Source organism: Gouania willdenowi, chromosome 3 (genome assembly GCF_900634775.1).
Source record: "Gouania willdenowi chromosome 3, fGouWil2.1, whole genome shotgun sequence".
Taxonomy (NCBI): domain Eukaryota; kingdom Metazoa; phylum Chordata; class Actinopteri; order Blenniiformes; family Gobiesocidae; genus Gouania; species Gouania willdenowi.
This window is the reverse complement of record NC_041046.1, coordinates 21,145,128-21,170,035: the sequence shown is the minus strand read 5'-3', so window position 1 is coordinate 21,170,035 and position 24,908 is coordinate 21,145,128. Positions and strand designations below refer to the sequence as shown.

The window sequence follows — 24,908 nt, the reverse complement described above, 5'->3', positions numbered from 1 at the left end:
GGGAATGCCTCTGGATTGACCGAGAAAAACTGGATGAAGTGTGGCTGGGGAGAGGGGAGTCTGGGCTTCCCTGCTAAGGATGCTGTCCCCTCTATCCACTATAGATACTGTAACTGGTAGACAATGGATGTATGGATGGATGAATGGTCACATAAAAAAATTCTAAAAAAAAAAAAAAAAAAAAAAAAAAAAAGAGCAATGATGCAATTTCAACCATTTTTAAAGTGAAATAGCTGGTAGTCTAGACATCAGCGTCAATGATTTATGCTTAGGGGTTTTCTCAGTGAACTGCATACATTGTTTACACAGTTACGATCAGATTAGGGCACAATATTGATTTGACTGCACTTTTTTCCTTAAAGGAATCTGTATTTATCTGGTTCGGTCCACATGAGATCAAACTGGGTCATTAATGGTCTCTGAAATGAAGTGTTTGACACCCCTCATGTAAATAAAGCTCCCACTCTTCACTGACCTAATCAGAAATTATAATTCATGATCATTTTTCCTCCTGTACTTCAGCTTTGAGGAGAATAGTAACTAAATATATCTCACACTAACTCTAACAGACGCATTCTGCCATATCAGAAAAACAACCAGTTTTTTGAGAGGGAACCGTGCATATGACGTCACCACAGTGACAGCCAATCAGCTGTCTCGGTATCCGGGCTGAGGGGCGGGGGAGGACGGTGGACTCCCCTGTTTTTAAATAGCATTGTGAGATGTAAAGGCTCCTGGATCAGGTGTCAACACGTCTGAATGGAATAACTGTATGAATGTGACGGAAGATGAGTGACCGGAGGACTAACACGTAACACGGACACACCGCAGAGGACGCTCGGTGGGTCCGACGGACGACCGAGAGATCCCGAAGCTCTGAGGACGTGAATATAATGTAAGATAATACACGATGTGGGGCTTCAATGGACATTATTATACATATCATGTGTAATGTTCATTTATGTTAGCGCAGTGTGTGTGTGTGTGTGTGTGTGTGTGTGTGTGTGTGTGTGTGTGTGCGTGTGCGTGTGTGTGTGTTTTTACTGACGTACATCTCCACTAAATGAACCTGGATCAGATAGAATACTGTAACTAGACAGTTATTAACATCACTAATGGGGCAATCATTCCCTTTTTATTCATATTTAATGGTGTTCATAATTGGATTTATTGGATAATCGCATTTTTAAAAATGATGATTACGTGTTGTTCTATCCTCTACTTATGATTGTGTTTTTCACCTTTCGTTTAACTAATGGTTCATTTCCTTTTTATTCCCTGCATTTATTTTCATTTTGGTTAAATATCCAAATATCATCGTATTATTATTATTATTATTATTATTGTCATTATTATGATTATTGTCATTATTATTATTATTATTATTATTATTATTATTATTATTATTATTATTAATTTGTTATGACATCACGGAGGAGCGTTTTGATTGGCTGCTCAGCTGAAATACCCCCAACAGGCTGAGCAGTGTGAGTGTGTGAACACGTGGTCCTGTGTTGTTGACTTAAAGCTGGTCTGAGACAGAAAACTACAGGATAAAGCCTGTAAGGGTTTTGATCATAGATCTCTGTCGACATATTGGCAGTAGCAGAGAATAACAAGTGCCGTGCTGTCTAAAGCGAACACATCCATATCATGAAGAGCACAATAAACACATAAAAGCATATTGTTCTCCTGCTGTGATTATTGCCTGTATCCATTGATCCAATGCTAACCAATTAACAAACCCATCCATCCATTTTACCACCCGCTTGCTCCTTTATTTTATTCATTAATAAGCCATTACCAAATAATTCATAATGAAATACTAGCTGTGGTTTTGTGTGTGTGTGTAAAAAACATCCATGCCTTGTAGCAGATGTGCCTGGGGACAGATAGACCACAACCCTGTACAGGATTGGGCAAGAAAACGAGAGGTATCGGATATCGATCCGATATCAGCCAAAAAAAATAAATAAATAAAGATTATCGAATTTTATCGGACTGCATCAAAAATCACCGATATAAGCACTCCGATAAAATTTTCAGCAGTTTAGTTAAATGACAGATCATTGCTCATGTTATTAGATTAATATGTTTATTTTGTTTAGACTATTGATTTATTTTTTGTGAAGACTAAGAGCAATAATCACATTGTTTTGGGCCCAGTCAGTGAAACTGGAGCTGTGAACTCATAACTTTGAGCAGTAGACATTATTGACAATATTGTGTTGTTGTTTTTGTCCCCGCCCTCAGTTGTTCCCACCATAAACTGACGGCAAAATATACCTGAAGTTAACGTGAATTGTTTGTACTTTAAAAGTATAATTCGTTTTGATTTGATTTATTTAGGTTATTTTTTAGGGTCCTATAATTTATTTTTTATTTATTTTATTCAATTGTAGATAAGAATACTGTAGATACGTTGGTTGAAGGTTAAAATGTATGTAACCAATTGGTTAATAATAAATAGGTCATTTTTTTCTCATACCTACTGTGGTTTACTGTTGTTCTGTGTTTGAGTAACATCACTTAATCAAGCCTTTTCTAACATTCCACACTACAAAATAAGTCATAAAAGTATGAATGATTTGTGCTGATATCGTATCGGTCCGATATCTGTATCGGCTGATATGCAAGGATGCAATATCGGTATCGTATCGGAAGTGAAAAAGTTTTATTGGGACATCCCTAGAGTAAACACACTGAATGAATGATTTGAAAACACGCATAAATTCCTGGTAAAAATGAGTCAGTCATTCATAACTAAAACTGAACTGTATTGTATTGTTTTTTTATGCATAATTATTACTATTTTCACTGAAGATTTCACTAGATGGCAATACGTTGTCGAACATGCCAGATAATTAGATGTTTTGCAGATTTGGGTGCACTTCAATGGAAACTGTTTATAGCACATTTATGCAGAGTTTATGTTAGAGTCGTGTTCAGAAGCTGTGAGCTTCATAGAAATGTTTAACTTCTACCTGGTGGTAATGAACATGTTAAATCTCGCAGGCTTAAACACATTTCATTGTGAGAATATACAGTGTATAGTTTCAGTGTCTGAAATCCAAGTCTCAGCCTGTCTGTGTAGTTGCATTGGGTTCAGGGTTTTCCTCCATCTCTGTATATCATCATAGCCCAGTGATGGACATGAGCACAAAACACCTACACACTTTCTTCTTGTAGGGCTGGGCAATATATCGAGTTTTCTATTTTGGCGATATGAAAAATGACAATATTGCCTATAGGGAGATATATGTATTTGTACAGATGATTTTGTATTAAAATAACTTGCATTTAACAGCATGAAAAGCACAGTTATATGGATTTCTGAGTGCGTCCTAACGCAGACCTTCCCCTAAACAAACCACACCACAGAACTCACTCACACGTGCTGTCACTTAGAGCAGTGTTTCCCAACCAGGGGTACGGTACGCAAGCACATTGCAGGGGGTACGTGGAAAAATTAAGAATTTATTTCCAAGATAATAAAAAATATTCTCAGTCATTTCACAAGTCTGTCAGTAAAATGCCTGTTTAAACGGGACTTTTGTGGTAAATGTCATAAAACTTACATATAACACAGGCAGGTTAATTAGTTGTTTTGTATTTATTTATTTATATTACTTATTCTTGTTTATTCTTATTTCTTATAATACAGTATTAATAATACAAACTTTTACTATAATATTATTTTTCATATTTATCATTTTTATTGCCTTGAAGGCAACATCATTTTATGTTTAATTTTAGTGAAATAAGGAGAGAAAACCTGAATATTAATTGTTTAGTTTATGAAGATGAAATAAAATGACTTGCGTTAAATATTTAGTTGTGTTATGTTCTACTTTTGGAGAATCATGAACACGTATGAGTGAGGGGGTACTCATGGTGTGACAAAAAGGCTCAAGGGGAACACAAGAAAAGAAAGGTTGGGAACCAGTGACTTAGAGGAGAAAAAGACACATATTGTCCAGGTGTTTGTTAATAAATGTGCCTATGTGACATTTTGCATCAGCAAATTTAACTAAGAAATTAATTGTCTCACTGATAAGACTTCATATGAATTAGAAATATCGAGCTAAATATTGTATATCGCCATTTGGAGAAAATATATTGAGATATGAGTGTTGGTCCATATCGCCCAGGCCTACTTTCTTGTAGAATCACTTTAGATCAAATAATATTCACTCCAGGGCTGAATTAACTAATGTAACTAATGATTCATGTAACCAGTGATAGATTATTAATCTGCCCAACTTCCCTATTCCATTCTATTCCCATTGTTATAGCCTCGATTCAATTAGAAAGTGATTTTTGATTATTAACGTTTTTTACATTTTTTAATATTGTTGATCTCACCTCACAGCACCTTCAGCGTTGTATAATGTAAGTGAAATGTCCAAATTAGGAAAACTGTCAATTATTATTATTTTCAACCCAGACCAGGGCTTAGGTCAGGTTTTTAAATGGAGTTTAACTGGGATCGCCTGAAACGTCTAGTAATTAGTAAAACAGTAAAACCCTGATTTTTTTGTTATGCTTCTACAGACAAACTGTATTCAACACTTTCATTGTGTCAAATATTAAATGAAGTTTTTGTTTAAAATGCAGCAAAAAAACAAAAAAAAAAACACACAATTTGTCACTAATCCTGACTACTCTGTATTTGTAATACAATATAACAAACATGACCAAAAACTAATTCTAGAGGGAAAACATTAGGGGGGTCCTGATCAAATATCGATATCGGTACGATATCAGGCTGAAAACAAATATCGGATTCAAATTGCCGAATTTTTGATTTTATTTATTCTATTCAATTGTAGAATACTGTAGATATTATGTTGAAGGTTAAAATGTATGTAACCAATTGGTTAATAATAAATGGGTCAGTTTTTTTGACTATTGTTCTCTGTCTGAGTGACATCACTTGATCAAACCTTTTATAACATTCCACGCTACAAAATAAGTCATTACGATAATTTTTTTAAAGACAGAAAAAAACAATTAAGTATGTATGATTCATGCTGATATTGGATCAATATCGGTATCGGCCGATACGCAAGGCGGCAAAATCGGTGTCATATCGGAAATGAAAAAGTTGTATCGGGACATCCCTAGAAAACATGTCTTAGTGTTGCCAGAAATCCTTGATATTAAAATGGGGTCATGATCCAAAAAAGGTTGGGAAGCACTGGTTTAGGCAGTGATGGCTATAGGGTGATGTGTCCCCTCATGTAACCATGGCAAATAAAAGTTCACACGTACTGTCCAAGTGTACCACAGACCCACTTATTAGGGTGAAAGACAGACACAGCTGAGACTAATCTAAAGTTACAGACGAGATTAGAGTTAGTCATAATGTGTACTGTTCAGTTAGTGAGCGTGTGTCCTTTGTGGTGTCCTCTGCTCGCTCTCTAACTAAAAACATGGTTGCTCTCATAAATAAGACGTTGTTGCTGTGAGGCTCTGAGCTAATGTGGTGCTCAGTAAAACGAGAGCAGTACATGTGGATACGAACCACATCATTTCACCAAATCTGAACTGAGAAATCAAATAACAGCTCCATTCAGTATTAAAACACTTAAAATGTTGTTCCTTTCTCCTTTTAGCCTCCCAGAATTAACTGCCATCAATTTCACAGTGAGTGAATGTGTTTCCCTGTTTGTTTGTGTCCCTGTCCTGACTCATGCTTAGCATTCAGGGCATAGTGCTTTACAGCCTGTGGATCAGTGAGACTGGCGTAGCTCTACGTGGCTGGTCCTGTGTCATTGAGGGCTGTGTTTATCTGACTGACTTAACCAGAATCAGAATTCCTTAATTAATCCCAGGGGGAAATTGCTTCGTCACAGCCACAGAGAGAGAAAAAAAAAAAAAAATCACAAATAAAAGAATAAAACGTTTAACAAAGATGAAAGAAAGAATAAACGTTAAATAAGTGTATGATTAAGTAAAAGACTGTTAAAAATAGGGATCAGATACACACACATTACAGTAGTAGAAAATAAAGTAGGATAGATTATACAAATTATATACAAATAAGATACAGATATTTACAAAAATAACACAAATATACAAATATGATTTAGATATTTACAACAGTCAAGTTATGAGGTTACAGAGATGAATTATAAAGTTTGATCAGCACAGGCAGGAATGATTTCCTGTGGCGTTCTGTGGAGCACCGTGGTTGGATCAGCCTGGTGCTGAAGGTGCTTCTGTGACTGACCAGCACGTGAAACCAAACCTTTAAAATAACTACCGGTATTTAGGAAACAGCTTAAGACAGACTATGTGGAAACTGTCTCTGTTTGTTGTAGGGATGCACCGAAATGATAATTCTTGACCGAAAATTAGAAAACCAAGGGAAAAAACCAAAACACATTGCATTTATGGCTCTGAATGTGTACTACCCTCACTAAAATTAAAACATTTCAATTGTATAAATTAATATAAATGCTTCAAAGAATAAATCAATTCAAAATATGAAAACATTTATTTAGCACTGACATTCCAACAATGCACAATATAAAATAAAATGTTTTACTTGTCCCCACTCACACGTTAAATAATATTGTACAGAACTATAACTGAGGTGCTGGAAGAGAGTCATATTAAGTACATTATTTTCAGCTTTGTAGCTTTATTTATTATCCAAGCATGTTCTTGGGGACGCACACAGAGCGTGTGCTCAGTATGCTTTGATTGCAGCGTGCAGTGCATCATTTCTTGTGCTGGTTTAGTTTTAACTCCATCCACGTAATGATCTTTGTAACGTGAACCATTTACAGTCGTGATAACATCCAGAGGATCCAGAGAAACATGCTCTGACAGACCCCTACACGCTTTCGTGTAGGGGTCCATGTTAACGGAGGGTTACACGTAGCTACAGTGTGAATGTGACACAGAAACATAAAACACACAGAACTGTGTGATCATTTGTATTTATTATGCATTTTCTGAGCGTCAACTCTGCTCAAGAAAAAGCTTTGCTCATGTATCGAAATGAAAGTGTCTATTCGTACGGTTGTCTTACGAACAACCCCCGATATGTAGTGTCTTAGGGTTAGGTTTATTGGTACGGTTACCGAAGTACAAGTACGTAGTGTCTTAGGGTTAGGTTTCGGTTACAACCCAATATTGCAACATTTTTTAGGGTTAGGGTTAGGGTAAGGTTTAGTCTTAGTCACGTGACCTGAACTGGCCAAACAGGGGCGCTGCGTACGAATAGAATATTGGTAGATTACGGCAACCGTATGGATAGCCACTGCCTATTGAAATACAGCCGCTCCGTCAGTTCGTAAACAACTTGGCCTGTTTCCAGACAAGCGCGCGCGTCAAAACCACACACAACATATGGTGGGAAAAGTGTTTCGGCCGAAAATGGGCCAAAAGTGCATTTTTGGATTTTTAACATTTTTGGTGGCTGGAATTTTGGTGCATCACTAGTTTCATGTGTTATCAACTAATGTGTTTGTGCAGCTACACTAAATTCAGAGGATTATTATTACAGCTACTATAATAATGGCTGTACAATCAGGTGGTTGTACATTGGTTCTACACTGAAGATATGAATATAATATATATCCCAATCTGTGTTTCCAGTTACAGACCATGAACTATGTGGGTCAGCTGGCGGGCCAGGTGTTTGTGCAGGTCAAGGAGCTCTACAGAGGACTCAACCCTGCCACCCTGTCAGGGTGCATAGACGTGATCGTTGTGCGACAGCCCGATGGCTCCCTTCAGTGCTCGCCCTTCCATGTCCGCTTTGGAAAGATGGGTGTGCTGCGTTCTCGTGAGAAAGTGGTAAGAGTTCCCTCCTTTTTTTCCAGCAGTGCAGAAAAAACATGTTCATCAGACATGGGCAACCACAGCCTGGGGAGCCACATGTGGCCCTCAGTCTAATTTTGTGAAAGTAAACACTAAAGACTGACTCAAAAACAAACTAAATGACGGAAAAATACACAGAACAATTGAAAATACACACAAAACTCGTATAATGTGGGAAAAAAATATACAAAAAAAAAAAATACACAAAATGAATCTGAAAAACAAAAACAATCACAAACAAAATGACAAAAATATATAGAAATCATTTTTTTTTAATGTATTAATGCTCAGATTGGTCTTTATCCTAAATGCTGTCATGAATGTTGAAAATATGGCCCTTGGATCAGACAATCACATATGATAGAAGTTGCCCATTTCTGCTGTACACAGTCATACACGTTACTATTTATTTCTTTTTTGTTTTAATAATTACAATTTTTTAAAAGTTTTTATTTACTATAAAAATGGCATTTTCCCTTAAAGTCACCCATTAAAAACGTTGTCTGTTCTGAGTGGAGATCTTCCAAACGTTTTGCTCTTTCTAATGTTCAGGTGGACATTGAGATCAATGGAGAACCTGCCAGTCTGCACATGAAGCTGGGAGAGAATGGAGAAGCTTTCTTTGTCAAAGAGACTGAGGACAAACTGGTGAGTGACAGCTCTGTAGTCTACACTTCCAGTCACATCACTTCAGAGACATGAAGTCTTTGTGGCACTTCCCACTGTCATTGTAAAGCTGTTTTGTAAACCTTGAAACCCAATTACATTCAAATGTGTGCGATCATAAGATATACAAAAGGACTAAAGATGTTACGAATGGTGAGACTCAGGTGCAGGTCAACAAGACGCGACTCAAAATTGCATAAAATAAGTTTCAATAAACAACCAGCAAAATACAAAAGCAAACGGAAACAAAACAAATGCCATACTACACTAAAATATCCTAACAAAAAACAACTTCAATGAGCGAAAAGTAACAACTGAATAAAAAGCTTAACTGGGGTGCAGCAGAGTGTGAGGGAAAGGAAGTCCGGCGGATGGCAGTGGCAGGTGGATTGCTGATGGGGTGATGGAGGGTGAGTGGTGAAGCTGCGGAAGTCCTGGTGTAGGGATCCAGGGAGTTTGCAGGGGGGCAGAGGGGAATGAAATCCAGCGTTTGTCCCGTTCTTGTCCACAGAGGGTAGAGGAGGGTTTGGAGGTCAGGGTGTGCAGAGTTCCAAGATTCAGCTTTACAGTCCGACGAGGAACTGAAGTCCAGAGTGAAGCTTTATTCAGTGGAGAAGATCAGACCCAGGTGCACTTCATCAGCTGATTGGAAGACAATCCACCTGCCAAGCTGCCACCCACCTAGAGGGAACAGAGACTGCACTACCTGGCCTCTGAGCCAGAGGGCGTAACAAAAGAGCTGAATAGGTGGGCTATAATCTGAACCATTGGGTTTATCTCCTTGCTATAGTACAATAACAATACCGTTTTTATGGGACAACCTTTGATTTCACAGCCTGACGTCTCTAGGGCTATTTTCAGTCTTTTCTAGTCTGTGTGATAAATCCAACCCCGGCCAATAGGGACATATTCATAGCTGTGCACAGATCCCCCTCCATACTGATCCATGCACAGAAACCAGCTTTTTGCCAGAACAAGCACAAATGTAAAGAACACAGAGTTTTCCTCTCTCTTCAATGAAAAAATACAAAATAGGACAAGTTTCTAGAAATAATGAATATTTGACATTTTTCTTTGTCACTGTTTTATTTAAAGTTATTTCCCCTAACCTGGCATGTAAACATACCTGAAATCTTTTGAAACAATGGCCTGCCATTGTGCCCATTGTGCTTCCATCTTTGTTCCTCATTGAGGGGAGGGGTTATAATCCCCTCATTATTTAAATGTGATAATTTCACTTGATGCCAGTGAGTGTCCAGGATTTAAATCTAGTCTTGTTTTCCTCATTGGTCATGAGTGGAGAGCCAAACTGATGTGTTGTGACCTTGAGTAGTGTATACTGAACACTTGATCATTTTCCTCCCCCATGTGGATGGACTGCATTCACTGTCATGGAAAAATCGTGCAGAGCAACTTACGTCACAATTGAGGAATGATTCTTAAGAAATATGAAGAATTAAAATCCACAGACCAAAAACAACACTGTAGCTGCAGCAAAAGCAGGAATGAATGAACGCTGGCAGATCATTGATGGCTGTTAATGCATACATTTGTGAGACTATACAATATTCCTGGAAATCCCCGAAGTTAGCGCGATAAGAGGAAATCCATCTTGGTACAAGCCCCAAAAGACACAAAATGGCAAATAACACACAAAACAACAGCAGAAATACACACTAGACACACAAAAACCATTAAAAAAAATACCCAAAAGAACCATAAAAATGCACAAAACCACTAAAATAATACACAAAAATGTACAAAATGACAACAAATATACACATGATTACTCTTAATACACAAAACAACAACAGAAACACACACGATGGCTCAAAACACACACAAAACAATGACAAAAACACACACAAAGCCTTTGTTTGCCCCTGTAATAATGCTTGGATGTGTCTTTATGATAAATGGCATGAATCAATGTTGATATGTTTGCCTTGGGTTGAACAATCACTTATTTGTGGCACTGTATTAAAATTTGCCAATGTCAGGTCTAATCTTACCTGAGACCATAAACATTAGGTCTTAGGGACTCAATATTAGTTGTCAATGACTGGTGACAGTTAAACTCAATTTTTAGAACAATTTTATGAATGAACTCATTGATGGACTAATACTTGTGCTCCTATGTTCATCTATCAACAGGAGGTGGTTCCTTCCTACCTTGCTACATCCCCTATCCTATCAACCGGGGAGGAGCTGATGAAGTCTCAGCTGAGCAGGGCGAGTTTTCGCCTCCATGGTTAGCTAAAAGCAGAAGATGGTTGAATATGGAACCAAATGTTTGATTCTTAACCGTTTATTCAGTGTACCCTGCCATTCCTTCCTAACACAGATGGCATCCCTTGTGGCTCGCTACCCGTCCAGAACATGGGGCTGCAGCAGAGTGAAGGAGGGGCGTCGAAGAAGAGGAGGAAGAGGAGGAGGAAGTCACGACCGGATGGAGGAGGGAGGCGGGAGGAGAGTGGAGAGGAGTTCTCTGAGGAGGAGGACATGTTCACCATCGACTTGAGCTCGGATGAGGAGAAGGAGACGGATGGTGGCAGGTGTGTGAAAAAGTAGTGTGGGATAGTGAGAGAGAGAGAGAGACTCACTGACATTATTAAATTTCAGTGTCTTCTTTTTTTCACCACGAAAACAACACATTGTTCTCAGTGTAGCAGATTAACCATCGCCAATGGTTCCAGTCATCATGTTCCTGTGTCTGCACCTCATGTCTCAGGGCATCACAGATACTGAGAAAACACTCAGAACTCAGAACATTATGTCTCTTTCATTATGTGAAACATGGAACTAGCACTCCATTCCTTCATTAAATGTCAGCACAGCTATTATAGACTGTGGGACGAATTGTCCTGCCAACATTCAATAAACAGATATAGTGCAAGGAATATTACGTCTTACACTTTACTTATAACTTGTTATATCCAGCTGGTTAAAAAAACTGTGAATTAATTTTATTCCTATTTATACTGTATATTATAGCCTAAAACAGTGGTTCCCAATGTTTTTTGGATTGTGACCCCATATATATATATATATATATATGGGGTATATATATATATATATATATATATATATATATATATATATATATATATATATATTATATTATTGCGACCCCAAATTATTTTTTCAATAATAATTTGTTTGTTATGCTGTGTAACAAATAGACCAGGATTAGAGCACAAAGTGACAAGATTCACCAGCTCAGAAATATTATGCTGTTTTTTTCCCCCATTTTTTTTTAATAATGCATTTTATTTGAACTAGATTTATATTGAAAGTGAAAGTATAGAATAAAGTTGTTTAAGATTGTGTGTTATGCTTTAACACATGGGATCGCGACCCCAAGTTTGGAAAACACTTGCCTAAGATCATTTTTAAGGCATTAGGCATTAGACTATAATACGATCCATAAGGCCTTTTGTAGGGTATTAATCATTTCAAAACTGTTTTAAAAAAAAATCAAAGTTTACAAATTGTGCCAAAATGGAGCAAATGACAAGATTAGCCCTTTTATCAGGACTTTGCTCAGCTGTCATTAGATTTAAATGCTTCTGTCATTACAGGACGTCTTTCTGTGACAGAGCAACACTGAGCTCAAATAACAATAGTTCTTCAGAAAAATAAACACTGTGCTCGTACTCTCAGTTCCAGGAGCTTCTAAGATAGCTTTAGTCAGCGATCACAACCCCCTCCCTCCTCCTGTTTCAGTTCAGTCAAATCTCCCACTCGTAAACAGTTTAGGCAGAGGCGATTTGTGTGTATCCGTGTGTGTGTGTGTATCTGTGTGTGTGTGTGTTAAAAGCTCTTGGAAAACCAGCCACTTGTTGGAGGCATTCCAGAGATTCGACCTGTTCCCACAGTGTTTGCTTCTCTTTGAAATAGAGGCTGTGCAGGGTCGTTGTGCGTCGCTGCTGCCTTTTAAAGACACATTTGTTCACACAAAGGAATGTGTGCGTGCCTCAAACTGGACTTGGCAAAAGCCTTTTGGTGTTTTGTCCCAAACAAGCTTAAGATGAGCACTCAAAATTAATATTAACAATATTGGGATATTTATGTGAGTTCACTTCCTGTTTGTCATCAGGCTTGTAGAGATGACATGTTCCTTTGTTGTGTGTTTGTAATCAGAGCGCTTCAAGGATCTTCAGACAATATTCACACACACCAGAGAACCAGGTGATCATCAACCATCAACTGTTGCACACACGCATACACTTATGCTCACATACTGTACATACACAACTTGTTAAAAAAAACAATGGATGTAAACTTTTGTCCACGTAAATAGATGGTATGTTGACTGACGTTATTTGCTTCCTCTGTCACTGCTTCTGTAGTGCTGCGTTAAAGGACGCCCTCTCCATCCCTCCTCCTTGTGGCCTGTCCATCTCTTGTCCGCAGCCCACCTCCCAGTTCTCTTCTATTGTTCGGTAACACTGAACTATTCCTCTGTGAAAACATAATAAATCAATAAATTTAAAAAAAACATATATATATGTATATTATTAGGGGTGTGCATTGCCATGAATCTGACTATTCAATATTATTTGCATATCCCTTCCAGATACTAAACAACACGATATACACTAGATATCAATAATGACAAGTTTCACCTTCACAAGTATAAAAGGCTATGATATATATATATATATATATATATATATATATATATATATATATATATATATATATATATATATATATATATATATATATATATATATATATATATTCTTTTTTTAAATGGGAGAACAAGTAAATGGTAACCAACTGTAATACAAGTACAAATATCAAAAACAATGTTTATCAAAATTTTGCTTCTACAACAAATTCTGATTCTGTGAAGTTCTTTATAAAGTATGTTATATGCAAATAAAGTGCAATCACCTTCCAAGCTAAAATGCATTTACTGACACCTTGTGATCAGGTGTTAGCACAAATAAATGTTTTTTTCTGTAAAAAACACGATTCAAATAGATACATTTGGATTAACAAGATAATTGTACTGTGAAATATTGTGATATATCACGGAATCAGTTTTTTTTCTTACACCCTTAATATGTATATAAATATGTTTAATAAATAAAGGAGGAGTTTTATGTTTTGCTTCATCACATTTGAGTAGTTTATCTTTCCCATTATGTTCCCAGTAGTCCAGATGATTCAGGCTCATCAACACCAAAGAGTGACTCTGAGCTATCGAGGAATAAGGACAACCCTGAGATGCTGTGGACGTGGGGGGAGCTGCCTCAGGCTGCACAGGTACCAACACCCACACACATCCAACTCAAATACCAGTGCATGATTTCAACTGCAGTTTATGCCATTTGAAGTTATTTAAGAACAATAAACAAACGGAGACTTCTGTCTCAGATGTTTGGTTTATCTTTCTGTCTGTGCCGTCACCAGCCGTCCTTCCTGACTCCTCATCAGAACCAGAACTCCACGGTCTCCATCCCGGTGTCTGACAGCACTCACTTCAGAGCCATCATGGACACAGGAACTCCATCCCTCACACTTTACACACAGCAGCCAGGAGACAGCTCTCTGGTCGTGGACAAGGACGTTCAAGGAAAAAGGAGTGAAAATGGTTTTTGTGCTACGACACAAGGTATACATATTTAGCCTCTGGAGGAACCAGAAACAATACCAAACAACACCTGCTACAAGCAAGAATATGAAAAGATGACTAGAAGAACACATTATAAGCGAAGCACAATTTAAAATTGTTTAACATTAAGTGTATGGAAATGCTCACAAAGTGGCCAAAGATTTACTTTATATGCATCCTGGTGATCATTTTAAAGCAGCCTTAAAGGGGAAGGGGGGGATCATGTTTTTTTCAGGCACATAGTACCATTCTATATCATACTCAAATAATTATACTACCCAAAATTGTTTGGAAAATGCAGCAAATATAAAAAATAACTTAAAGAATCTTTAGCATCACTGTTCATGACGCTTCGATTTCGTCTCTGTCTCTTTAAGAAACTCTTTCCCACTATAAAGTTATTTCCTAACTTTCTCTTTTGAACTGGCTGACTAACGCCCCCTACTGGTGATCTAATGAAAGCCTATTTTTCTGCATTAACTCACAAGGCCTTTGACCTTAATTCACCGACAATATCTGTAGCAGATTATATTACACATGCGCTTGTTTCTTTAACCGTGTCTGTAGGAAGAGAGGTGGAAAGTGTCGGCCCGTCTTCTGCAGACATGGAGGCTTTGGCAGCGTGCTCGGCTTCTCACTTCCATCATTTAGATGAAAGCAGAAGTGGAGGAAGTCCCATCAGAAAAACAGATTCACCCTCAAAGAGGAAAGGTACTGGTTTATCTTATTTTTGTTTGAAAATACTATGAGCTGGTGTGTGTGTGTGTGTGTATTTAAGTGTTGTTTGTATCTACCTAATTTGTAGAAAAGAGAAGCCAACATCTGGGTGCTGATGGTGTGTACCTGGATGACATCACAGAGCTGGAGCCTGAGGTAGCAGCTCTGTACTTTCCAAAGAGGTAAGCAGTTACTCATAAATGCACAAAGCATGGACTTTCCTAATTAAAGTATGTGATGATGCACAAAAGCATGAGGTGATCTGTGTGTGTTTTCATCAGTGATGAAGGCAGCAGCTCAGTGAAGGGAGACACAGATGTGATGGTGATGAGCGTGCAGAGATGTAACCAGTCGCCCCAGTCTATGGGCAGCAGTGGAGCTGACAGTGGAGTGGACAGTATGTCCGACCATATGAGCGACCTGCCACATGTGGCCATCTCTTTGTGTGGAGGACTCACTGACAACAAGGAAATCACAAGAGGTAGAGCATGTGATGCTCATTCACTTTATCAATACATTTCTTAGGGCTGGGCGACATATTGAGATCAAAGATATATCGAGTTTTCTATTTTGGCAATATCGAAAATTAGATATTGCCTATATCAGTTATCATATTTTAGCTTATTTTGTATTAAAATACTAGTTTTAGTAGTTGCCGCTTTTGCTACTTGTCAGAGCAGCATGAAAAGCACATTTAGATGGATTTCTCAGTGCTTCTTAACCTTTCCCTAAACATCCACACTAAAGAACTCACTCACACGTGCTGTCACTTACAGTAGTCTGGTCTGTTATCATGAAATTTGGCATACCTGCTGAATTCAAATCTGGCAGGAGCCGGAGCCAATTTTAATAGGGGTCACCATATTGGACAATTCAAAATGATGACCATCCAAAAACAGGTTTTTCTGTTACTAGCCAAACAAAAGTCACATAATTAAAATAAAAAATACATTTCTAAGGTTCTGGACCACAGGGATTCTAAATATGACAAATTTGACAGTAACCTTGACTGGCATCGCCATATTGGAAAATCCAATATGGCCGCCTGAGAACATTTACATTGAACATTTACGGTCAAAAGCCTGACATCATAGATCTAGGTTTCCTTAATCAATCAACTAAATCAGCTGTTTGTTAATAAATGTGTCTGTGTGGCATTTTGCATCAGAAAATTTAGCCCAGAATTGTCTTTCTGGTTAGATGTTTATCGTATATCACCATTTTGAGGAAAAATATCGAGTTATGTGTTTTGGTCCATATTGCCCAGCCCTAATTTCTTTTCCAAAAAGGTTGAACTCTATGTTTCTTTGGTTGTGTGAGCATCCTTACTGTCGTATTGACGGTGTGTGTGTGTGTGTGTGTGTTTGATCCCACAGCGCAGTTTGTGCAGAGAGCCATTTCCTACCAGGAGTTTTCAGCAAACCCTTCTCTTATCGATGACCCTAACCTGGTGGTCAAGATCGGAAACAAGTACGTTACTCACACATTATATTTTCATTTGCAATCTGCATTCTGCTTTTTATCTAATGTCCATAGAGGACGCTGACGTGTCACCATTTCCTTTGAATTTCTTCATACGAAGAAAACTTGAAAAATACTCTATTAATAAAATATACTTTATTAAGAATAGAATACTCTATGTAAAACTCACAAACTAATACAAACTTTAAGTTCTTAAAGTATTTGATTTATGGTTATCTGGAAAATTCCATTGCTTCCTTTCTTTAAATTCTTCCCACCAAACAGGTGCCAAATCAGTGGTTCATATACTATGGCTTACATTGGTGTATCTGTATACAGTATATGTTAATATTTTTTGGTGCTGTGTGTTGTAGATACTACAACTGGAGCACAGCAGCCCCCGTCATGCTGGCCATGCAGGTCTATCAGAAACCACTGCCACAGGTAGGACAGTACGAAACAAAAGTCAGCCCTGTTAATGAAACATATCTTTGTGAAAGTTGAAGTTTTACATAAGAAGAGTTGTGATTAGATATTGCATTAAGCACAACATAGACTTGGAACAGTGTCTTTTTTTAATTCAAAAATCAATTCTGGGCTATTCACTGCATTGCTGTGTACCAGATATGGGTAATCTTCATCACAGCAGGGACCACAACGATGTGATTGTCTCATCTGAGAGCAACATTATCAACATTCATCTCAGCATTTAGAATATTGACCAATCTGAGCATTAATACAGCAAAGAACAACGAGTTTGTGTGTTTTTGTTCATGTTTTATGTGTTTTTGTTATCATTTTGCTTATTATTGTTAACATTTTGCAGGTTTTTGTCTGTCATTCAGAATATCTCTGTTGTTTTTTTGTGTTACAATTCATTTTGTGGGTTTTTTTGAGTCATTTTTGTTTAATTTTGTGCGTTTTGCTTTTTACTTTGTGCATTTACTTTGAGCGCTGCACAAAATTGGACCGAGAGCCGCCAGTTGCATTGTCTGTTTTATATTATTTCATTATATGAGCCCTAAATTTGCTGTGCAACCTAAAAGACCAAAAACATTCAATAAATGATCATATAGGTAAACCAGCAAACGCAATATTTGCATATTAAATTAAGTAAAAAAAAATGTTGAAATGCTGTTAGGTAATTAGAAGTTGAAGAACAAAATGAATAGCTCAGAAGACAAGCACATTTTTAGCATTTTGAGCTAAAAAGTTATGAACATCCACAGTTGTTTTGTTTTATTTTTATTCACAAATTGATTGATTTTGGTTCTGCACTAATCGGATCATTTTAATTGCTGCGTTCCTTCTCTTCAAAGCCTGACTAGCATTGTCCCACTCTCCTCAATCTGATGGTTCCACTTTGCTTTGTGTGGACATTTTATCACTGACATCTGGTGGTATAGATTTCTGAAAACTTGACCTGGTGATAGTTATTAAAAAAAACAATAATAATAATACATTTTTGTGAGTTCCACTGGACCACTGGAGGAGGTTCTTTGGCACCGTTGGTCCTTCACACACATCACAGTGAATGATTTGAATCTGTTGTCCTAACACTTCAGTAATGTCATGTCTTTATCCTCTTTTTTTGCTTCACTTTTTCATTTCCACTTGTTCTTCCTCATCCCTCCATCCAAGTGTTGGTGTCTGAGTTATGTGTTTTCTGTCTTTGGCCTCTTCTCATACTGCCTCCCTGGTCTGTTTGGCTCCAGCCCTTCACAGCCTGTATGTTTCTTTAAATCAGGCCTTCTGTCAACACATCCAAAGCCCCAATCCTTCTTTTTCTATTTGCATGTCACCTTTTACTACCTTTCATATTCCATTTTTTTATGTGCCTTACCCGTGTTGTGCATTTTTTCACCTTTGAGTTACATTTTCAGTCAGTTTTGAGTTGTATGTGCATGGTTGTGTCCAGGCTTCAGTGGAGAACATCATGAAGGAGAAAATGCCTAAGAAAGGAGGACGATGGTGGTTTTCATGGAGAAGCCGAAACAGTGATTCAAAGTCGGTGCGTGAGCAAACACATGGATAACACTGATGCATTAGTGTGACTGTAATAAATGTGACTGTATCATTAACATTAAAATGTTTGTAAATCCATCCCTGAACAGGAATCTGCAGCAGAGGCTGGAGGAGACAGAGCAGAGAGTTCCATTACAATGACTGAAGACAACAGGTGACGATAAACAATCTTGAAATTTGTACCGACATGAAAATCATTTGATTGACATCACAACTCTCGAATACAAACCAACCTAAAATGTTAAAGCTCAACACTTTATTAACTTTATTTTTTAAATTGTAGCATAAATAATTTGTAGTTTTCTAAATTTCAGCCACTTGTGAAAACAAGAAAATGCATTAAAAAAAAAAAAGTGACCTATTTGTGTTGATCAGAACTTTAGTTGTGTGATATAATAATAAAATACAACTTCCCAAAGTGCTGCAGGTTTAAAATTCTTGCGAGCTAATAGAAAGCAATTTAGCTTTGGTTTCACACTAGCTTGCATGTAATCTGCTAAAGAATACTGTAATTTACAAGTAGTTTATTTCTTCTGTCAAACTTTTTTTCACATTTTGGTATATGAAGGTATATGGATGTGATTTATTATTCTTATTTATTGTCCAGCTCATTGTAGTTCGAATAACCTACATTTGATTAGATTATCCTTTATTTTATCCCACAGTGGGAAATTCAAACTCTACAGCTGCCAAAGACACAAAAGAACAAGCAAACAAGAAAGATAAATACAAATACAGAAAGGAAAAATGAAGGAAAAAAAAAAAAAAATGATTATGATAATAATATACACACTACCGGTCAAAAGTTTTAGAACACATATTTTTCCAGTTTTTTATTGCAGTTCAAGTCGTGCAAGTCCAATGAATAGCTTGAAATGGTACAAAGGTAAGAACTGAACAGCCAGAGGTTTAAAAAAAAGGTTTGATTCCCCAAAACCGAAAAATAATGTACATTTCAGAATTATACAAACAGGCCTTTTCCAGGGAACATGAAGTGGGTTAACAATGTAAAACTGTTCTGCAGCAATGAAGGTTGAATCAGCCTTGAAAGCTGCTGCTATTAATTCCTACAGGTGTTCCAACTTTTCTCGGTTACTTCCAACCCCCTCTGTCTGTATAAAAGCAGTGTTGGAACACACTGTGGTACCAGACCCTCATGAGCATCAGGGGGTTTATTCCTATAAAAAAGAGAGAGTTTTTTCTTCCCACTGTTCTAAAACTTTTGACCTGTGGTGTATATCATGAATAATAGATATTGGTCAAGATAACTACAAATAAGCCCTAAGTGAGTTTAGTACTGATTAATATTGCACACAGTATGGCTGTGGAGGAACGTTATTATTTACAAATGAGAAAAAGGAAAAAAAACACTTCAGGCTGTCCTAATGTTATAATAAATGTTATTTTCATGCTCAATTTTGTTTTTAATTGGTTAAAAATAAATACATTCTTTAACATGTTGACATCACTGAAATATTTATACACTAAAAACCAAAAAAGTAACATCTATGTAATGATTTCAGCACAAACAAGTCAGCTGATATATTAATACACCTATTTTTTAAAATCACATGTATCACTATTTCAGGCTGAAGGATGACTCCTCCTCCAGTGATGAAGACCACCGGTCCACCATGCAGGAGTCAGGATCCTGTGAGTCTGAGCTGTTCCTGACTCCTGGCAGTGTCTGTTATAAGAAGACTCTTCGTCTCACCTCAGAGCAGCTGGTACACAATGTTTCTTCATCACATTGTTTGAACGGACAAAGCAAAGAAAATCTGCTTATATGACATAACACAAAGCCTTCAGTGTTTAAGTCAGGGGTGTCAACAGGGGTGCCACAGATCTGAGGCCAGAAAATGAGTAATTAAATCATTATCGTGCTGTAGTTTGCACTTCCACATATGAGTAAATTAGAAAAGATGACAGATTTCAGTCTCTGCAGGATCTTCACTTTCATTTTTTTAGATTTTGCAGCCAATTTTTTTGTCATTTTGGGAAGTTTTGTGGAATACTTTGAAGAAAATTACAGGATTTTGGAAAAATTGAGAGTTCTTTTTACAATTTCAGATTAAAAATGGCTGCCATCTTGTGATATAAGCATGGGCAAAAATGTGCGCCCTGCTAATATTGTGAAGTTTCATTGAATTTAGGTATTTTGGAGCCATCTATCTACAACTGAATTAGTTGGTAATTTACACAATGATTCATGGTTTCTCTGACTTTTTCACTTTCTTGTGCGGGCCCAACTAGATGCTCTAAGGGTCTGGATTTGAGTTACTTGAGTTGAGTTGGTTTAAGTGAACTCTTTTCAAAGTACTTTTACAAAATAAACCTAAAAGTGTAAAGCGTGTATATGTCTTCTTCTTCTGTGTAGTTTTACGGCCGTTGGCATCCAAGACAAGGATATATGAAATATTTCTATTCTTACATGAATATGCTGAGTCATTGTGTTATTGTCTGCTAACAGGCGAGCCTGCAGCTCAAAGAGGGGCCCAATGACGTGGTCTTCAGTGTGACCACGCAGTATCAAGGCACCTGTAGATGCCACGGCACCATCTATCTGTGGAGCTGGGATGACAAGATCATCATCTCTGACATCGATGGAACCATCACCAGGTAAGAGGCAGAGACTTACCTGCATGCTGATTTGTATCAGATATAAGGTATTTGATCACCTGCCTTGGTATTTCATGATTTAGATCTGATACTCTGGGTCATATCCTGCCCACGCTGGGAAAAGACTGGACCCATCAGGGCATCGCACGTCTTTACCACCGTGTCCACCTGTGAGTTCTGCCCCATGTGTGCTGCAATGTTTATTTAGCTTTACTCACTGTTATGTGTCCATTTCTTCTCTTTTCTTTTGTAGGAATGGATATAAATTCATGTACTGCTCAGCGAGAGCCATTGGCATGGCTGATATGACACGAGGATACCTGCACTGGGTCAATGAGCGTGGAACCATGTTGCCAATGGGACCAGTGCTGCTCAGTCCCAGCAGCCTGTTCTCTGCCTTACACAGGTTAATGCTCAACATGCACTCACCACCTGAGAGATCGCACCAGTACAAGCTATTTTTGGATAGGATTTGACAATCAGTTTTAAGGAATGTTTAAGACTGTTTTATAATAGATTATGATAATAATGTATTTTTTATTTTTTAGTGAGCTGCAGAAAATATAGTTAAATGTTTGTTTTACAGAGAAGTGATAGAAAAGAAACCAGAGAAGTTCAAGATCAAGTGTCTTAATGACATTAAACACCTTTTCTACCCAAACACTGAGCCATTCTACGCCGCGTTTGGCAACAGAGCTACGGTGAGACACACACCCATACACACACATAGGCCCTCATTTATCAACCGTTCATACTTTCAGGTCTGAGTGTACGACGTGCGTTCGACCATATTCACGCAAACGTCAGTATTTATCAATTCTGACATGATCGTACACGACGATCAGATCTCACGTCAGGTCTGACCTCGTGTACGCAAATTGGAGTGTGTGGATTTGTGCTGCATATTGCTATACCGTCTGAGCAGGAGTGGTTTAATGATGCGTGCACACACACACGGGAGTGCAGCACTGCTTCTGCTCTATATTGGACCGGGGGAACGCTGCTGTGGATCATTCATGCTTTTAAAATGTAATGTATACCTTAAAATTCATCAGTAATATGATGAATTAGAGGTGAAATTGGCTGAAGGCATAAAAACCACAGTCAAGGGACAACATTTAGTCATTTTAAAACTTTATTTAAGGGGTTTTGTTCATTTCTTTTAATGTGTTATTTATTGCCTAATGCGTGCGGACAACTGATACTGATATAAACGGTATATTTCCGTGTGACTCTCCAGGATCTCTGCTATTAAGTTGTACGCAGTGCACACAGGGGGGCAGACATCACCTATGAGCTCCTTTATAATACGGTGACTGACAGGGACAAACACGCAACAAATAGCAAATCGCTGCTAACACAAGAATGCTGCAAAACTATGCCTTTAGGTCCTGTTTTCACACTGTCAAAAAGCACAGATTTCAACACCCAATCATTTGTACGCTGGGATTGGTTAAATACGAATGTTTCATGCATCACACGTTGGTCCTGTCGTACGACCAAATTTGCACCCGTTTTCAAGCTCGGTTGATAAATGAGGGCCATTGTGGACACACACTGACTGATTCTGGTACTGACTTTGTGTGTGCGTGTGTGTGTGTGTGTGTCTTCAGGATGTGTATTCCTACAAGGAAGTGGGTGTTCCTTTAAACCGCATTTTTACCGTCAATCCAAAAGGAGAGCTGACTCAGGAGCACGCCAAGAGCAACATCTCCTCGTAAGCTACGCTCTCTGTTTCGGAGCCGGTGATCACTTCATCAAAAACGTAACATCAATCTCCTTTTTTCAGATATATCCACCTGTGTGAGATGGTAGACCATGTTTTTCCTATGTTGGAGCAAGATAAGGAAGCAGGCCACCTTCGCTCCAGGTCCTTCGATCAGTGTAACTACTGGAGCAGAGAACTTCCTGAAGGAAACAACGAGGAAGAGGATGTACCTCACCCTCCTAAGACATACTGAGGAAAGGAAACCCTGGCTGTGTTCAAAATCGCATACTAACGTACTATAAACTACACACTCAATTAGGGATGCTGATTTTTTTTCCATCAGCCTTAGCCGATGACCGATGCGTAGGGATGTAACGATTAATCGTAAGGCAGTTAAAAATCGATTCATAGGTATCACGATTCACATCGATGCTGTGAAAATTGAATCGCAGTACTTTTTTTAACCAGAAGTGTTGGCGGCGGGCGGAATCTGCTAATACTTTCTTTCTGGCCGCCTTCTAGTTTTAAACATGTTCATAAATGATTCCTTACCCCTTTAGCACCAAAAGAATATCTGTAATATTACGTGAATATCTGTAAAAGTCACATTTTTCTATTAGCTCTGTCTGCGAGCATAGCATCTCTTCTTCACTGCAAGATATCTGCATGCCAACCGACTACTGGGTTACCAGCGCCCTCTGCTGGTGCAAACAAATATCTGACCTAAATACAGTGAAATTACTGTTTTTTTTTTTAAGTCTAATTGTTAAGGCACAAAATACATTTTCAGTTGCACTTTTAAAAAGAACTATTATGCAGTTTTGCATTGTTCACTATAAAACCAGAATTTAAATGAATAGGCTTCTTCTTTATTTGTATTATTCCTTTATTTATTTCATTCAAGATTTATTTTTAGTTAAATTGCATTGTTTTGAATAGTTTATCAAGGGATTCTTTTGACAATGAAAAATAAAATGAAAACAGTGTAGTTTTTTTTCTACAGTCCCATTTTGTAAAATAAATCGTGAGAGAATCGTATCGTGAACCCTGTATCGTGAATCGAATGGTATCGGGAGTTGAGTGAATCGTTACATCCCTACCGATACAGACTGCCGATTTTCTTCAGCCGATAATTTGAGCTGATTCTACTTTTGCTCCCTCAATTTTCATCATAAAAATTACACAATGATGTGACAACAAGTATAAAATAGAGGCTCCTCCCCAAAACAACCTTCAATGGAAACACAATCAAAGCGCAATTATACTTTGTGGACATTTAAAAACATCGCTTTTATTTTGCAAAAATCTGTTATGGAAACACAGCTTGAGGCTAAATGTCTCCTAAATGACTCTATATGTCCACATTGGAAAGTTCTGAAAGCATTTTAAGTGAGAAAGTGACCAAGTAGAATATCAACATATGGTCATTTGATCCATAAAACTCACGGAAACACATTTCATGCCGACATTTCAGAGATCCGCCATTGTGCTACTGAGAAAACTTCCGGTTAACTTCAAAACAAGAGCCCTATTTACAAAAGCGTCAGGAACTAACGGTGATGTAGGGCCAGAGGACGGCCCGCCCTCCTCCCGCCCACTCCGTAGCCGAGCTCGTGCTACTTTATAAACACGAGCCAGAGCGTGGGGGCGGGGCGTTCACTGGTACATACATAGACTGTAAAATACACACAGGGCACGAAGGACGCTGAAATGCTCACCTTCGTGGGCGTCTCTGTTTACATGTCAATCACGGCAGAGAGCTTCCTGGAGGCGCGGCTTCTCCAGCTCAGTGCTTTGTCAAATTCGTCATCAAAGTGGGAACGCGTCATCAAATTGGAGCGAGGTGTTTGGGCTCACCCTGCAGTAAGAAAGGAGCAAATCATCCTCTAACTAACTATTGAGGGAATCAATGAAAAAAACACTTTGGGCATGTGTATGAAGCCCTAATAGTACTTTATCATGTTTAAAGCACAGAAAAGTCCATTTAGCTTAACATGGGCCCTTTAAAAAACACAATACAGTATACATCCGGGTATTTCTTGCGTATTCAATCTTTCCATACTACCTAATGTGATTGCACTGTATACTAATGTTGACATCAGATTTAGTATGAGTAGTAGTACGTTAGTATGACATTTCGAACATAGCCAGAGCTGCAAAGAAGATCTGAACGAAGCACTGAGTGGAAAACTGTCCTCAGTTTCACCAGGCAACAGGCGAATGAACATGGCTGTGACCACTGAGTTAAAG

The 24,908-nt window shown here is 38.0% G+C and overlaps 1 protein-coding gene across 4 annotated transcripts; it reads left to right on the top strand.

Moving 5' to 3' along the window:
- The first annotated feature begins 705 nt into the window (after positions 1 to 705).
- Positions 706 to 23,107, top strand: lpin1a (lipin 1a). Of its 4 annotated transcripts, XM_028435349.1 has the most exons (24): positions 706 to 895; positions 5,619 to 5,649; positions 7,612 to 7,812; positions 8,389 to 8,484; positions 10,657 to 10,753; positions 10,847 to 11,057; positions 12,646 to 12,693; positions 12,855 to 12,947; positions 13,668 to 13,779; positions 13,927 to 14,128; positions 14,696 to 14,839; positions 14,934 to 15,027; positions 15,127 to 15,326; positions 16,222 to 16,315; positions 16,681 to 16,750; positions 18,225 to 18,317; positions 18,421 to 18,485; positions 19,920 to 20,058; positions 20,802 to 20,950; positions 21,034 to 21,120; positions 21,204 to 21,356; positions 21,537 to 21,651; positions 22,564 to 22,667; positions 22,740 to 23,107. In XM_028435349.1, exons 3-24 carry the CDS (start codon positions 7,621 to 7,623, stop codon positions 22,909 to 22,911), a joined length of 2,730 nt encoding a protein of 909 aa, XP_028291150.1. In that variant the 5' UTR covers positions 706 to 895; positions 5,619 to 5,649; positions 7,612 to 7,620; the 3' UTR covers positions 22,912 to 23,107. The 4 variants fall into 4 exon arrangements, with proteins under 4 accessions (XP_028291150.1, XP_028291158.1, XP_028291143.1 ...); XM_028435357.1 differs by lacking the exon at positions 5,619 to 5,649 and having other exon boundaries at positions 13,671 to 13,779; XM_028435342.1 differs by lacking the exon at positions 5,619 to 5,649.
- The last annotated feature ends 1,801 nt before the right edge of the window (positions 23,108 to 24,908 follow it).

Excerpts from the sequence above, each read along its gene's own strand:
- lpin1a (XM_028435342.1), top strand. The coding sequence starts at position 7,621 with ATGAACTATGTGGGTCAGCTGGCGGGCCAGGTGTTTGTGCAGGTCAAG. Across the intron at positions 11,058-12,645 it reads AAGGAGACGGATGGTGGCAG|AGCGCTTCAAGGATCTTCAG; the intron begins GTGTGTGAAAAA and ends GTTTGTAATCAG. Across the intron at positions 14,840-14,933 it reads TTCACCCTCAAAGAGGAAAG|AAAAGAGAAGCCAACATCTG; the intron begins GTACTGGTTTAT and ends CCTAATTTGTAG.